This window comes from Protopterus annectens, chromosome 2.part1, assembly GCF_019279795.1.
Source record: "Protopterus annectens isolate FY-2018-M chromosome 2.part1, PAN1.0, whole genome shotgun sequence".
NCBI classification, from domain to species: domain Eukaryota; kingdom Metazoa; phylum Chordata; order Ceratodontiformes; family Protopteridae; genus Protopterus; species Protopterus annectens.
The window spans coordinates 653,585,824-653,600,886 of NC_056729.1; the positions used below are offsets into that span (position 1 = coordinate 653,585,824).

At 34.1% G+C, this 15,063-nt stretch overlaps 1 protein-coding gene across 1 annotated transcript in view; it reads right to left on the minus strand.

Annotated features, from left to right (window-relative positions):
- ADCY3 (adenylate cyclase 3) overlaps positions 1–15,063 on the minus strand; it is a 2,166,879-nt gene that overhangs the window by 501,595 nt on the left and 1,650,221 nt on the right. The window contains exon 12 of the mRNA XM_044062394.1: positions 9,954–10,070. Within this exon, the coding sequence (XP_043918329.1) occupies positions 9,954–10,070 (117 nt within the window). The remainder of the gene's footprint in view (positions 1–9,953; positions 10,071–15,063) is intronic.

A 15,063-nucleotide genomic window follows, 5' to 3' on the forward strand; every position in this document is an offset into this window, starting at 1 on the left:
AGTTGTTTGAGCGGGAAATAAGTGCTCGTGAAGTTTTATAAAAGCCTATTTAGACTGCAGTTTGCATGAGCTAGGGAAAAAGTTTTCTCCTATCTTTACAATTGCAGAGTAGTTTAATGTTGTCATAACGAGTAGATAAGGTTTTGATTGGCTGTTGGTATACTCGTACCCTACAAAAGCACGTTCACAACACACGTTAGGAAACAAGCTGGATTTTCCTTATCTGGTTATACCCCATACAAGAGAACATAAAATTAAACCTGATTGTTGTTTGAACCATATTTTAACAAAATCATTATTAAAGTAAACCAAGCAACTAAAATGATATAAGTACCTGATCAACGCATTCATAGAAACTACTATGCTTTACACCACTTAGATTATTTAAACATATGCATTTTTTTGACTGCCTTTCTAAAGCATTATTATAACTATTAGCTGAAATATAATAAGATTAAGCCTATATTTAGATTATAAGGTAATTATACAGTCTCTTTTAAATCTGATGAACAGTTCTTGAAAGCATATGTTGATATATTATAAGATGTGATATTCTTTTTTAATTTATGTTATTGCTTGCAAGCCTTGTGATTAAGGATTAAAGTGTCTGTGTGTTTAAACAAGTGAATTCATATCCAATATGGAAAGTTATGTTGATACAATGAGCTGAATAAGTTAATAATTAGTATAATTCAACTGCATTTGTTTTCTATGTTTAGATGGTAATGATATAGTAGTTAATTCATATTAAACAATGCCTTCTACAACCAAATGTTTTTAAATCACAATAATTGTTGTTTATTAGACTTCTTGATTATTTACAGTACATATGGAGCTCAAAGGAATGGGAAAAGGAAGTTAGAGTGATAGTTCACCAGATGTGTCAATCTGTTGGATTAGGAATGTATTTCATTCCATGGTGGGTAGGGATTAATAAGCTAACTACTTTAACTTTAGTATTTATTTTAGTTTTTAAATTGTTCATTATTTTTACCAAGCCTGATGTATACTTATTGAGTATCTTAGTGACAACATGCTTCACTGAGATAACTGATTATGTACTAATCAATAATACTTTATTTTTTAAGGAGGGGATGATTTCAGGTAAAGTCAATGACACCTTTAAATATTTCCTCAAAATAATTTGATATGGACCTTACTATATTATTGTGAAACATTAATGGTCTAAATAGTCCAAATAAAAGATCTAACTTACTAAGATATCTAAACTTAATTAGATCACAAATATTTTTTTTACAGGAAACACATTTCAAGAGCAATGATAATTTCACATGGAACCCAAGTGAGTTCAAGACCTTAGCATGTTCCAATTTTAAAACAAAGAAGAGAGGGGTAATAATTATATGGAGAAACAATTTATTAAATCCTGAAATAATACATAAATATATAGACAATGAGGGCCTTATAGCTATAGTCATTCTGAAGTTTAGTAACAGGTTGTGGACACTAGTAAACCTATACTGGTTTCCGGGTATTGGGATGGGGACAGTCAAAAAGCATTTAGTTCAAATTACAAGCATATTTAAAGGTAATTTAATAATAGGGGGGACTTTAATTGTATTACAGATATGTCTGAAACTACTAATAAAAAATCTCCACGTCTAACAGCTACTTCAAAATTACCAAAAAAAATGGACCGAATCCTTAAAATTAAAAGATATCTTTAATGTTATAGATGGTAATTCCTTGGTATTCTCCCATCAAGATTATAGATATGGTACCCAAACCAGAATTGATTACATACATATTTCCCAGGATCTTTAAACAAAAATTACTTCCTTTACAATAATTCCTTGCCCCCTCTGAGATCATAATTCTCTAGTTCTAAAAGTGCAAATAAATTTTAAACCACTTGCTTTTCTTACTAGAATTCCTTCATATATTACAAAAATTAAAGAATTTAAGCAATGGTTAGTGAATTAACTCAATTTCTTTGTAGATGTTAACTACAACTCAGAAGCGAATATAGTAATGGTATGGGATTCATTAAAAGCTTATATCTATGGAAAAACGATTGCTTGGTATAAAAATAAAATCAAGGAATGGGAATCAGAACTTCAAGAACTACAAAGGAAGCTCACATTATTTAAATCTAAAAAATCTCCAAATTTATTAGAGAATAAGAAGACAATAGAAGGCTTAAATAAAAGATATATTGAAATCTTAAATCACAAAACTAATTTAGCCATGAAGAGGTTAAAAATAAATTCTTATGCCACCTCTCCAAAACACTTACATAACTTATCTGTTAAAGTTAAAATGCAATCTAAAGCTAATACTATTGTTAATATACTACATGAAGAAAAGGGTAAGAAAGTTTCGGAAATAGGAGATATTCTAGATGCTTTCAAGTGTCATTTCAAAAATCATTTTAAAAATAACAATAATTTGCTAGAACATCCCCTTTTAGAAAATCTGTTTTCAAATATTAAACCAATCCCTGAAAGCTTACAAAATGAATTACAAAAATCCATTACGCACAAAGAAGTCATAGATACAATCAAAGAAATTAAAACTAGTAAATCTCCCAGAATGGATGGCTTAACCACAGAAATTTACAAATTATTCCCCAAAAATATAACCTCATTACTACATAAAACATTTATTAAAATTCAAACTCCTTAATCATACCCATTTTAAAAGAAAACAAGGATGTTAGTCAATGCATATAGGCCAATTTCATTATTAAATAATGATTATAAAATATTTATGTCTATACTGGTTAAAAAAAAATAAAAAAACATATGAATGAAATTATCAACTATGACCAAACTGGGTTTATTCAAAATAGACATCCACATGATAACATTAAAAGAATATTGACATTAATTGATTATTTAAACAAAGAAAATATAGAAACCTTAATAACTGGACTAGATATCAAGAAAGCTTCCGATTCCTTGAACTGGGATTATTTAATTAAAATCTTAGAAGCTTATAAATTTCCCATCTCCTTCATTACATTTATTTAAAAGGTTTATGAAAACAATTTAACTTATGTTAAATTAGGACCCTTTACCTCAGAAGCTATACATGTTACGAGAGGTACTAAACAAGGATGCCCTATGTCACCCATTTTATTTGCATTAGCTATAGAACTATTGGCAATATTAATATGAAACAATCCAAAGATAAAAGGAATAAATATATTTGGTCACTATAACTCCAAGATCATGCTCTTTGCGGACGACATACTTCTTACACTACTGAATTCAAAAGAAACAGTTGAATTAGATAATCTGATAAAGAAATTTCATAAGATCTCAGGACTCCAATTTAATATACAAAAGTCTAAATACTCATTATTAAATTAAAAAAAAGTATTTTCAAATAGATAAGAATCATATCATAGGAGAACATGTCTCAACAATAAAATACTTAGGGATAGACTTGTGTGAAAATATTGAAGATATATTGAATATTAATTAAAGAAGGACCATAGCTACAATAGACTCTCTAGTGGGTAAATATAATAAGTTATTTATAGTTTTTGAAGATAGATTACAGTTAATTAAAATGATTCTTCTCCCTAAAATTTTGTATGTTGTACAAGCCACTTTGCTAATTCCTGAGAAAACTCACCTTAAGAAAATAACATAAATTTTGCTAAGATTTTTATGGTTTCCTAAAAGAAACAAAATTGCATATAGCCATCATATCAGACAATGGGACCAGGGAGGAATAAATTTCCCAGATACTGAATCTTATATAAGAGCAACTTTACTTAAAACTGTGGTTGAATGGATCAATCCAAATTATATGTCTAATTGGAAATTGTTACATACAACTATAATAATAAATGAAAATAATTTACTTAAAAATTCTACTTTTCTAGACAAGGACAATATATTATGGCACTCACTGGCCTTAAATTATCAATACAATATAAATAAACTAAGACAAATTTAATAAATCATTTATTTGACTATTTTATGAAATTTATAAACATGAATATGGATTTAAAGCTTTGGTTTGCAACATTAATTCCCTTCAGTATTACTAAAAACTTTCCAGATAGAATTCATAGAGATATATTCCTCTCTTGGGGACAGAAAAATCTAATCTGTTGGTTACACTGTCTAAAAAACAGCAAGTATGGGATTTACAATACATGATGTCAATTTACAAAGTGAATTCTCATGAATGGTTAATGCTTCAGAATATACTGATGTACTCCAAGGATCTATGTAGGATAATAAATAATTCTTCTTTTTCAAATACACCACATGTTATATCCAGACTGTTTGAAATTGTATACAGTAAGAAATTGGAAAATGGTACTTCATAAATAATCTAATAAAAAAATTACAAAACACAACCTAAACCAGCATATTGGCAATATATTACTAAAGGATATATGATTCAGTTAACCTCAGAAAATAAATCTAATTTACTTCTCTCAGTAAAATTAACTTCTTGTTCTCATTATTGGAGAATATTTACCTGGAAATTCCTTCATAGATCCTTTTTAACCCCTGATAAAGTTTCAAATATCAATCTTTCTAATGATGGGTTATGCTGGAGATGTCAACAGTATAATAAAGCTGATTGGTCTCACATTTTCTACGATTGTATAAAAATTAAACCCTTTATGGAAAGTATTAATTTCTTGCAGGCGATTTATACAGATAATTTTGTCATGACCAAGGCTTTGTTATTACTGAATATAACTGATAATGCTTATTCTTCAAATACGGCTGACCTTCATTTACTTTGGACTATACTAGCTATAGCTAGGAAATGCATAACAAAGAGATGGAATTCTACCACAGCTCCTATCAAAGAAGATTTCATATGTCTATTGAAGAGGACAGCCTTAATGGAAATAAAAACAAAAGAATTAAGACTGTTTCCTAGACCATTGACTAAAAACCCTTGGAAAAAAAGTTCTAACTTTGATTGATACTTTGCAAATGGATCTAACCTCCTCATGAAGCAAGTACCATTGAACTTTAATTAAACTATATCTGCGCAAGTTTTAAAATGTCAGGCTAAATGTAAATTTGTATATAGTTAATAATTATCTAACCTGATTTTAATCCATGACAAGTTTTCATTTGTTGTTTATTGCAAATTTAAAATAAAAATCATCTGAGTAAAAAAAAAAAAGAATTGTATTTAACTTGAGTATAAACAATGGCTGGTAATAAAAAATGGCTGAAGCCTCTGAGATGATAGCTACTATCCACTTTAACTCTCATATGAGTCTACTTTCAGGGCTCAAAGTCAGTTGTTTCAGTAAAAACTAACTGGCCATGTTTTGCTTATTAAAGTTACACCAAATTCTGAATTGTTCAAAGACTTAAGATTTTTATCATTTTCACAATTTTTGCCATAGACAACAGTCACTCTTCTTCATATAAGATAATGAATGGTTAGGATGTCTTTTGTTAAACAAGTTAGGTATGTCAGAAAACATCCATCCAATTTCCATAAAATACAACTCTGATAACGTTCTTAGCTTTCTATTATACATACAGTTGTAAACTTACTGGATAAAAGATGCAAACAGTTCAAAATCAAAAATAAAATCCCAAAACGTGGAATCACAGTTAATCAAAGCAAACTGCCTAAATCAGCACTTGATTGAATCCAGCATTAACAGTTCTAAGAAAGTACTTTTTTAAGTGGGTATGCCCATCTGCATCCCACATTCTCTGACTTAATTATTCTAATATTTGTGCAAGGGAGAAATGCAACTTACAGAAGTGATGAGTTACCAAAGTTGATCTAGGGTCAATTCCTGCAGACAGATTTGGTGAACTGTGATTTTGCACTTTCAGACTAACTGAATCAAAGTGTTCCAAAAGCAGAAGTTGCTGCAGTGCAGCATTTTGTCTTTAAACAGCAAGTAAACAGGGCACATCCTTACTAGCTGTGCTGCCACACAGCTATAACTAATAGAAGAAAAAAAAGACTACTTTACAAAGCACAGCAAAAGAGAGGCAGTGTCATGTCCTGAAAATTCACAGTGGTATATTATAACTAAGAAATGCACAACTGCACATCTGCCACTTTTGTAGTATTATAAAAGCTAATAAGGAAATTTGTGGGGCAGCTAGTGTATGAACCTAGTTAACGTCATAAGAAATTTGCATCTGTTTATTACAGAACAAGCATGTTGGTATTTTGCGAAATACATTGAACGTTTGAATCAAATGGGAGCAGATGTTCTTTAGGGTAAGGAGGGACCAGGTCATATAAGGCTATGTAAACTAACAAAATAACTTTAAATGTGCTTTGAGACCAAACCAGCAGCCAGTATATATTTTGCAAAATGAACAAAATGCGCTTGTAGCAAGAAGTACCAGTTAGTGGTTGTGCTGTACAACTCTGAACGAATTGGAGGCTCTCAAATAATGAGTCAGAAAAACCTAGGTAATGATACATCACACAGCCAAACTGGGAGGAGACCAGACCATGAATAAACCCCAGGAAAGGGCCTGAGGTGAAATCAGGTGTTTTTCTGGGGTATATTCTTTACTTGGTAGAACAAAATACTGACCACAACTGATGCCTGGTCACTTAGTATCAGCTTGTCAATAAGAATAATACCAAGATCTTTCATCTGGCTAACACTTATCACCCCTGTAAATAACAAAGGGGGCTCAAGGTCAGACAAGCCAAGTTCCTTTAGAGGACATGTAATGCCATGCATAATATCTTGGACTGTTACAAGCCTAGATGTCTTACGGACTGCCAGCTAAGGAACTTAAAACATACATATTATCCTAGGGAAGGAGAGGTAAAGTTGTTCACTATCTCCATAACAGTAATAATAAAAACTTTTCCATCAAATAAGTTTTCCCATGCAAAATATATGTGTGGACAACACCAAGTCCAAAATTTAACTCTGTGGGACTCCATAAGTAGGAGTGTAGGAAGACACAGGCTAGCCCCAGAAACTACCTTCTATATCTGTCAAGATTCAAACTAAATAAAGATAGTGCTTAAGAGTCTGCGGTAAAGTCTACAGAAATCTTCAAAAGGCTGTCATGGTCAGCCTTATTAAGCACTTTGCAGAGATCAAGAAAGACCAGTACTAAGTAACGACCTTGACTTCTCACAACCAGAAGATAATTCGTAACACTAGTGAAAGCAGCCACTGCTGTCCAGCATAAAATCAATACCAAAATGTGCTGTAATCTCTAATTTCTTTCAGAATGGAATCAAGCTGCATGTGCACAACTTTCTTAATTACTTTATCACTGGATGGTAAGTTATACATAGGACTGTAAACGTCAAGCTTATCATGTTCTCAAGTAGGTGTAAAGTAAGTTGTTTCAGGACTCTGGTCATAACCGCCTCCTTCAAAGCCTCATTCAAAAAAAGATGGAAAGATCCCAATTGTCAAAGAAGTAATACTATAGATGATCTGACCCAACAAATGAAAACAGGCCATACACAAGCAAGCTGGGCGTGAGTTCAAATAGTACCTGGCTGGCCCATAGCTGAAACAAACCAATGAAATGACTTCACAGTAAGCAGGAAATTGAAACTCAGGCTTATGGCTTACACTGCAAGTATCCCCAATTTTATGTTAAGAGAAAATTATATCAAGGGTGCAAGCTTTTTTCTTTCTAAGTCCTTTTCTCCCCCACCATGATGACCATCAAGCCTTCCCCTATCATTCAGGCCAATTTGCTCCCCTTTCCTGGGTATTCCCCAGTAAGGGCAAGAGCGGGTTGGTGGAAGCTATCATCTAGTCATCCTAAGCAGTAATTTGTGCCCTCACCAGCATTATTTATTTATACAATTGATGATTAGGGTAGAGCACTGGTCCCATTCGACCAGTTTGAAGTCTTAACCCAGAATGCAAACCCAGAAAATATAAAAATAATTAATACAATACAAGAGCAAACTAAAAACAAAGGCATAATTAATACAGAATAGAAAAAAATGAAGGTAGTCAATAGAAACTTCTATGTACAACATTTACATCACTTACAGCAGTGACATGTTAGGAGTTAGAAAATATGACAGGCAGTACCAACCTATGAACATATGTGTCACAGATTATGCAACTTGAAGCACAGCATTTACAACATGCTTGTGCTGTGAAATGTTCTTTAAGTTCTCCCTGAAAGGAGAAGTTGCAGAGGTCTTTAGGATTTGAGGGAAGATCCCACCAGAGCTTGGGTGCAAGTGTAGAAAGAAAGTTCATAGGTTGGTACTAGGCTATCGTCCCTAGGGCGTATACAAGCCTAGCCATAACAATTCCCGGCTATTTCTTACCACAATATTTACTTCCCTGGACCCCTGTCTAGCAGGTTGACTGACATGGTTAGAGTACTGCATTCTGGCTGTGATGGTTACTTCTCATTTGAATGTCTACAGATTTCTTATCACCTTTATTAACACCTAATACTGGTTACCTTTCCACCCCTGCTTACCCTGGTAACCTTCCTCCTAACCAGCCAAATACTCAATCCTCTGATCATCACACCCCCTACTCTATAATAACCATTTTTTATGCCTTACAGCTTTCCTAACTTTGTTACTTAACTTTCTTCTATTCCTTTAGCACTTCCTTTAAATACACAGATAGACAGCCTTCCATTGCTGCTCCTATCCCCTTCCTTCATATCTGCATTAAACCAAACTGTTTCACGGTCAGTAATTGCCAGTGGAACAACTACTTACACTGTGCAACACCCTTACCTCTATACAATGCCATGTCCAGTATTTTGCCATTGCTACAGCACTACTGCATAAGTTGACAAAAATCTTTCTCTACCTACTCTCAAGTTCTGGATACTTCAGTGTCCAGCAGATTCAAGTCAGCTATGGTCACTTTTTCCTTTTTCCTCTCCAATCATCCTTTAATTCAACTAGTTAAAAGTCCATTCTCTTCTCTGGAAGTGTCAGAAGGTCTATATATTGAATTTCTCCACCAGCATTCACCCCATTTCCATAGTTTCAGTGTCCTTTAATATTTGCTATTCTAGAGACTCACATCTCAACACATTTCTTTCACACACTGTTACTCCATTCCAGTCTATCACTCTTAAAAATCAAATTACAGTCATGACCCAATTCCTACTTTGATTTCCTTGTGTATGTCAAATATAACAATGTCCCTATGCTAAAAATGTTTCAAACCCCTCATATTATTCCAAACTAATATTATTACAAAGTATAACTTCCCATATTACTTTATTTTTATATGTACTACTCACTTTTAGTACTACTCACATGCACATTCTATAAGCAATTCCACTCAGTCATCTTTTCCACCCAGATTAAAGACACCAACCCCCTAACATAATTTTCTACTCCTAGCTTCAAAACAGCTTTCCCCGCATGTGAATCAATAAGTTCTGCAAGCAGATACCAGAGTAACAACTTGTACTGAATTGTGATACATTTCTCAAGTTTATAATAAAATATATTTTATTATTATTTATTTATCCTTTGTTGACTGGGTTAGCCTAGTAGCCTCTTTTCAGGGGAGACTGAGGTGGTATTTATACTATTAGGGAAAATTTAGACAGGGCATTGTGAAAATTCCCCTACTCTTTTCGATAGGTGCCATGGGATCTTTTACATCCACCCGAGCTACAACCAACTCAAACAGATGGGGCTCCGGTTTAACATCTCATCCAAAGGATGACACACTACCCCCCTTTATACTGCACTGCAGTGTCAGTAATCAAGCTACCTAGTGTGGGAATAGAACTCACAGACTTCTGTACAAAAGGCATGTGCACTACATGTTGCACCACTGACACTGCTAATTTGATATAGTGAAAAAAAATAATACAAACACTTTCTTTAAACCTAAGCCTAAATAATTTTCTCCATTTGCAATATGTTTCTAGAATGGGATTGTTACATGACAAAGGAATTCTAAAGTGAAAAAATAAAGCTACCTCTCTAGTACTGCAAATGCAATCTATTGTTATATGTTTACTGTGATGAATACTGCTTACCATATCTACAATATCAGCCATAGTTAAGATAAAGATAGCTGACATTGCCCAAGTATTACGTGCCCATCTTGTACGATCAATCCATGTAGAAAAGGCCACTAGCTTTTTAGGAAACACCTACAGAGAGAGGAAAATAAAGTAAAAAAAAAGATCAGTACAAGGTTATATTCACATTCAGTGTAACCTGTCAAATCAACTGCCTTAACTTCTAAATAAAGCTGTCCTTTTTAATCTAGATTCACTTCAATAACTCAAATCCAATATGACATTTACATGTTGGTATCACATGTTAAACCAGTTTTGATGTTAGATCAGATTACAGCCCTGTCACAGTTTTTCGTACTGCATGCACACCCAAGGAAGACCGTAAGTGATTCAGTTCTGTTTAGGTCAATTGCTTCTGTAACTGATCTTCTGAAATACTTTGAAAAGGTGTTTATGCCATAGTTACTACTGTGGGGTACACATCAACTGGGACTGTCTTGTTTGCAATATTGCTTTTGAAGGAAAAAAGAAAACTGAGTGGGAAGAAAATACAGAATCAAAAGCAGAATTTGCAAGTTTTGCTATAAAGCTCCACCGTCCAGCCTCACTACGAATATCAATATCCCTGAAAGTGAGTCTGCTTTTTAACAATAACCATGTGATATTCCACAGCCCTTCTTTAAAGAGGATGGTTGATCTGAACGTATAAGCTGCAAAGCATTCTCTTACCACTTCTTTTGTCAATGACTACTGTTCAGTCTTAAACTTTAGTTGCTTGGAGGTGGATAAGGTGGAAAGGACTAAACACCCAAAAAACTGATCTATTCTACAAAGGACAAGGCCTGCACATTCTGCTGTCTGACACCTGACAGAGGTGAAAGAGGAAGCACATCATACCTCTCAACCATCCAGTTTTTTTCCTCACATGATTTGTGGTTTTCTGTTGTCACCGAGGACTGAAGTCACTAAATAATGACATATACTTGAGTTTTAAACTTCATCTCTCAGAAAAAAGTATGCTAATGCAAAACATGTTATTCTAGCAACCTTCTACGTTTATAAGAGCAGTAAATAAAATTAGTCCCTGATTTTGGGCCATTGTCCCCCCCACCCCCATTATTTTAGGTTTGGTCCACATTTCTTACACAAAGAGGTTGGCAGGTATGTAGCACATGTTAAAACCTCCAAAGAAAAACAGAAAGTTGCATGACTTCATAGTGTGCACATGATCTAAGAATGTCAAAAAATGGCACAGCATATAGACACAGACTTTAGTGGCAGATAAAGAATGCTTGGCCACCTGGTCTGCATTTTCCCTACGTGATGGAAGAACATCAGCGCCTACTTAACTGGGAGATTACTCTTCCCATCTCTGATAAGAACTGTCTAACATCCACCTCAAGCAATCTGAAATTACTTTACCTTTTTGATCTTCTCAGCCACCTCAGCTCTTCTATGCATCAATTACCCACTATGTGAAAAAAGTAATTCCTTTCATCTTTCTACGTAAATTATCTTCCTGTCGTAGCAGTTTCTGCTCTACTTGTCATTTTTACTTATTTACAGCTTGTTGACCATGTATGTGAGATGGGCAAGACATTCTTTTCATTCACTTTCCAGACCAAAAAGCAAAGAGAAAAATGTGCATGAACTGTAAAATCAAACAAAGTTATTACATTACAATAAATTATACCAGGTATTTATACAAAATCTGCAAGACCTGCAACAAATGAAAGTTAGTACTTGACTTAAACTGTACAAAGTCTAATATTAATAACACAACTGAGTGGGAATACAGTGGAAGATAGTATTTATAACATTGTAATATACAAATGTATTTAACTATAGTCTAATATTTGAGTAGACATATTAAGGAGCCATGTACAATTGTTGTACCAAAGTCCTAGATTATGATGGAAGCTAACCTTTATCAGTAAAACAAGAACATCTGGATTTTTTACAAAGGTAGATTTTAAGTTTCTTCCGGAAATAAAGGAAGGCTGGCAGAGTTGGTTGAGAGAGAGTTCCAGGAAGAAGGGGTTTCTTTATTAAATACTTCCCCTAGATGCCAAATGAAAGAGGGTGGCCTTCCTGATAACTTGTACGACATCATAATTTCTAAGAAGGAGATCAGAATAATAAGCAAGTATTTCACTGTAGGGTTTGTGAGCTTAAAGATCAGCAAGTCTACAAGAAAGGAGGCCCTCCAAGCAATGGTTAGCTAGTTACGTTTTGAAGAGAAATGCAGTGGTGCTTATGATGTGCCAGATAACTGAGCCTAAGTATTTTGTTTTTGGTCCTCTGCAAAACAGAGGTGAAAAGTGTGGAGCAGAGGGCAAAAAATGGGGGCACCATCCTCTAATCTTCAGACAAAAATGTTAAGAACAATAGCTCTGATGGATTCTTAGCTAAAAAGGCTGAATATTTTATATACAAGTTTTGTGATTTGATACTTTACATGATTGTTCTTGTGCTTTGAAAGAGTGGTTATCTTATAACAGCATATAAATATCTATTAGACACAATGTGGAGGAGAGGGACATTAGAGTTGATAATAACAAGTTGTGAGGATTTATGTAGTTTTTTTTCTCCCAAACAGCACATTAGATTTTTGTATGTTAATTTCTAAGTCATTTTCTGAGAAACCTTGTAACAATTGTTAATGTCTGTTATGTACTTTGCAGATAAAGATTCTAGTTGTCTACTGATGTACTATGTTCTTTATCTGTAACTATGTTTGTAATTGTTAATTGCTATGTTAAATTGTTAATCGCTATGTAAATCCAATGTAACTACTGTCTGTATATTTTAACTGTGGAGCTTTTCTCTCCGGGCCTCTGCCGAAAAGGACCTATGTCCAGTCGGACACTCCCGGTCAACAAATGTAAATAAATAAATAAACCTGAGAAAAAAAAAACTTTTCTGGACAAACACACACACACACACACACACACACACACACACACACACACACACACACACACACACACACACACACACGCACACACACACACTGGTACAGAAGCCCCAGTGATGGTAAAAAATTGCAGTTAGTCATAACTTAACCCCTTTCCTTATGATGCCACAACTGTGGAGTTTGTTATAGTAAGCGGGAGTTGTGAAAGGTGAAATCCCTGCATAGGGGGTGTTGGGGGAGGAAGCCCTTTCTGCAAAAAAAAAAAACACTGATGAATTGCAATGTTTGACCAGTTACAGTTAAAACACACAGAAAAAAAAATGAACAAGTACAGTAATCTGTCTAGTTCCAACCTCACCAACATGAGTGTTGAAGAAAAAATAAAAAAACAGAAAAACTAGTAGTCTTAAAACTTCATTGATAAGCTCAGTCACAATAACTTACAAAATCAAACCCAGGTAGAGTTCCAAAGCAAAAAGCCTTTATTCATCACAGACAAGCGATCCTCAGTAAGAAAAAATCAGAAATACATTAAACATATCAGCTTTTATACACCTAGAAGTAGGTATGGAAAATATATGCATTGTTTAATTTTAAACCAGCCTATTCCAGGCAAACAATATAAAAAGGGCTGAAAAAGTGCATTTAAGAACCGTAAGTACCCATCCCCACACACTACTACTGACTAGATCAAACTAAATCCTAGTTAAGGAAAATACTACCAATCTATTTCCAACACACATTCCAAAATCAGCTTACTTATAAGAAGAATGACATATAAAGTTTGATCTAATCAGTAGTAGTGTGTGGGGGTGGGTACTTGCTGTTCTTAAATGCACTTTTATGGCCCTGGTTATATTGCTTGTTGTTCTTAAATGCACTTTTATGGCCCTGGTTATATTGCTTGTTGTTCTTAAATGCACTTTTATGGCCCTGGTTATATTGCTTGTTGTTCTTAAATGCACTTTTATGGCTCTGGTTATATTGCTTGCCTCTATATATATATATTCTTCTAACTAAAAGTGTTGTTGACGTAAGTTTTTAAATGATTTGTTTAGTAGATGTTGTGTATGTAAATGTTATTTATTATAGTGTTTATGCAATATATTAGAATTATGTTAGAATGTTTTTAATTTGTATGCATATACTTTTTATTGTTAGTTAGTGGAATACTAAAGAACAATACATTGGTAGGGAGGGTTCACGCAGTGTTTACAATACTGGTTCAAAATGCTGGTCGTAGTCATGCTTTTTACACATTGGCTTTTACTAACTAGGTTATTTATGCTGAAGTTAATTATATTAATTATATTCATCAATGAATCAATTATACTGGTTAATGACGTTCAGATGAACTATATAAAGGTACATATTTTTTAAAAGGGTTGTTGTTTCTGATGAAGTTGGGGCAGGAGCCCTGACGAAAAGTGTATGAATACTTGCACACTTCAAAGTGAAATAAAAACTGTTTTGTGGAAAGTTTCCAGTAATCGTTAAAGTACAAGTACAAGAACAGCTGTATTAATAGTGATTATCCTGGCATTGGTGTTTGAGTGAGGTGAAGTGTTGCGTTTCAGTCAAGGTTTCGTTCATTTTTACAAAGTTGGTCTGTGAGTATGGATCCTTCACCTTCGAGCAGTCCAGTGCCTTCACGTGAGAGTTCCAATGAGGACGGGAACTTAACTTTACTCATTAACCTATTGACTCAAAAGGTGAAAGCGCTATCTGAAAAAGTGGATGCAGTAGCTAACATTCAGGCGTGTTCTCAGCATGGTAGCGGAGTAAACACCAATATTGCAGCAACCCCAGGAGTGAGCGGACACTTGGAAGCATCATTTCCTTCAACTGAAGCAAGAAGACAACAAAGTGTAGAAGGCGTATTATCTGAGGGTTTACAAGTGGCTTCCGATAGTCGAAGCTCAAATTCAAACAGGACAGGAGATGCTAACAACGGCGTGAACCGCTCAGAAGCACTTAGAACACCAGCTTCTACAGCAAGCTTCAATTCTTGGATTAGCAGACCGTTCGTATTCGAAAACAGTCTGCAAAATGAAACCAGTACATCGTCCAATGAGGTAAGCGTGGATCTTTCTGTTAAATTAAATACACTTGATGAAAAACTTTTTAAAGTACGCAAGCTGCAATTAGAGTCAGCGTACTTTCAAGAATGTATCAATTTAAAAATCGTACCAAAGGGCTTAAGACAGT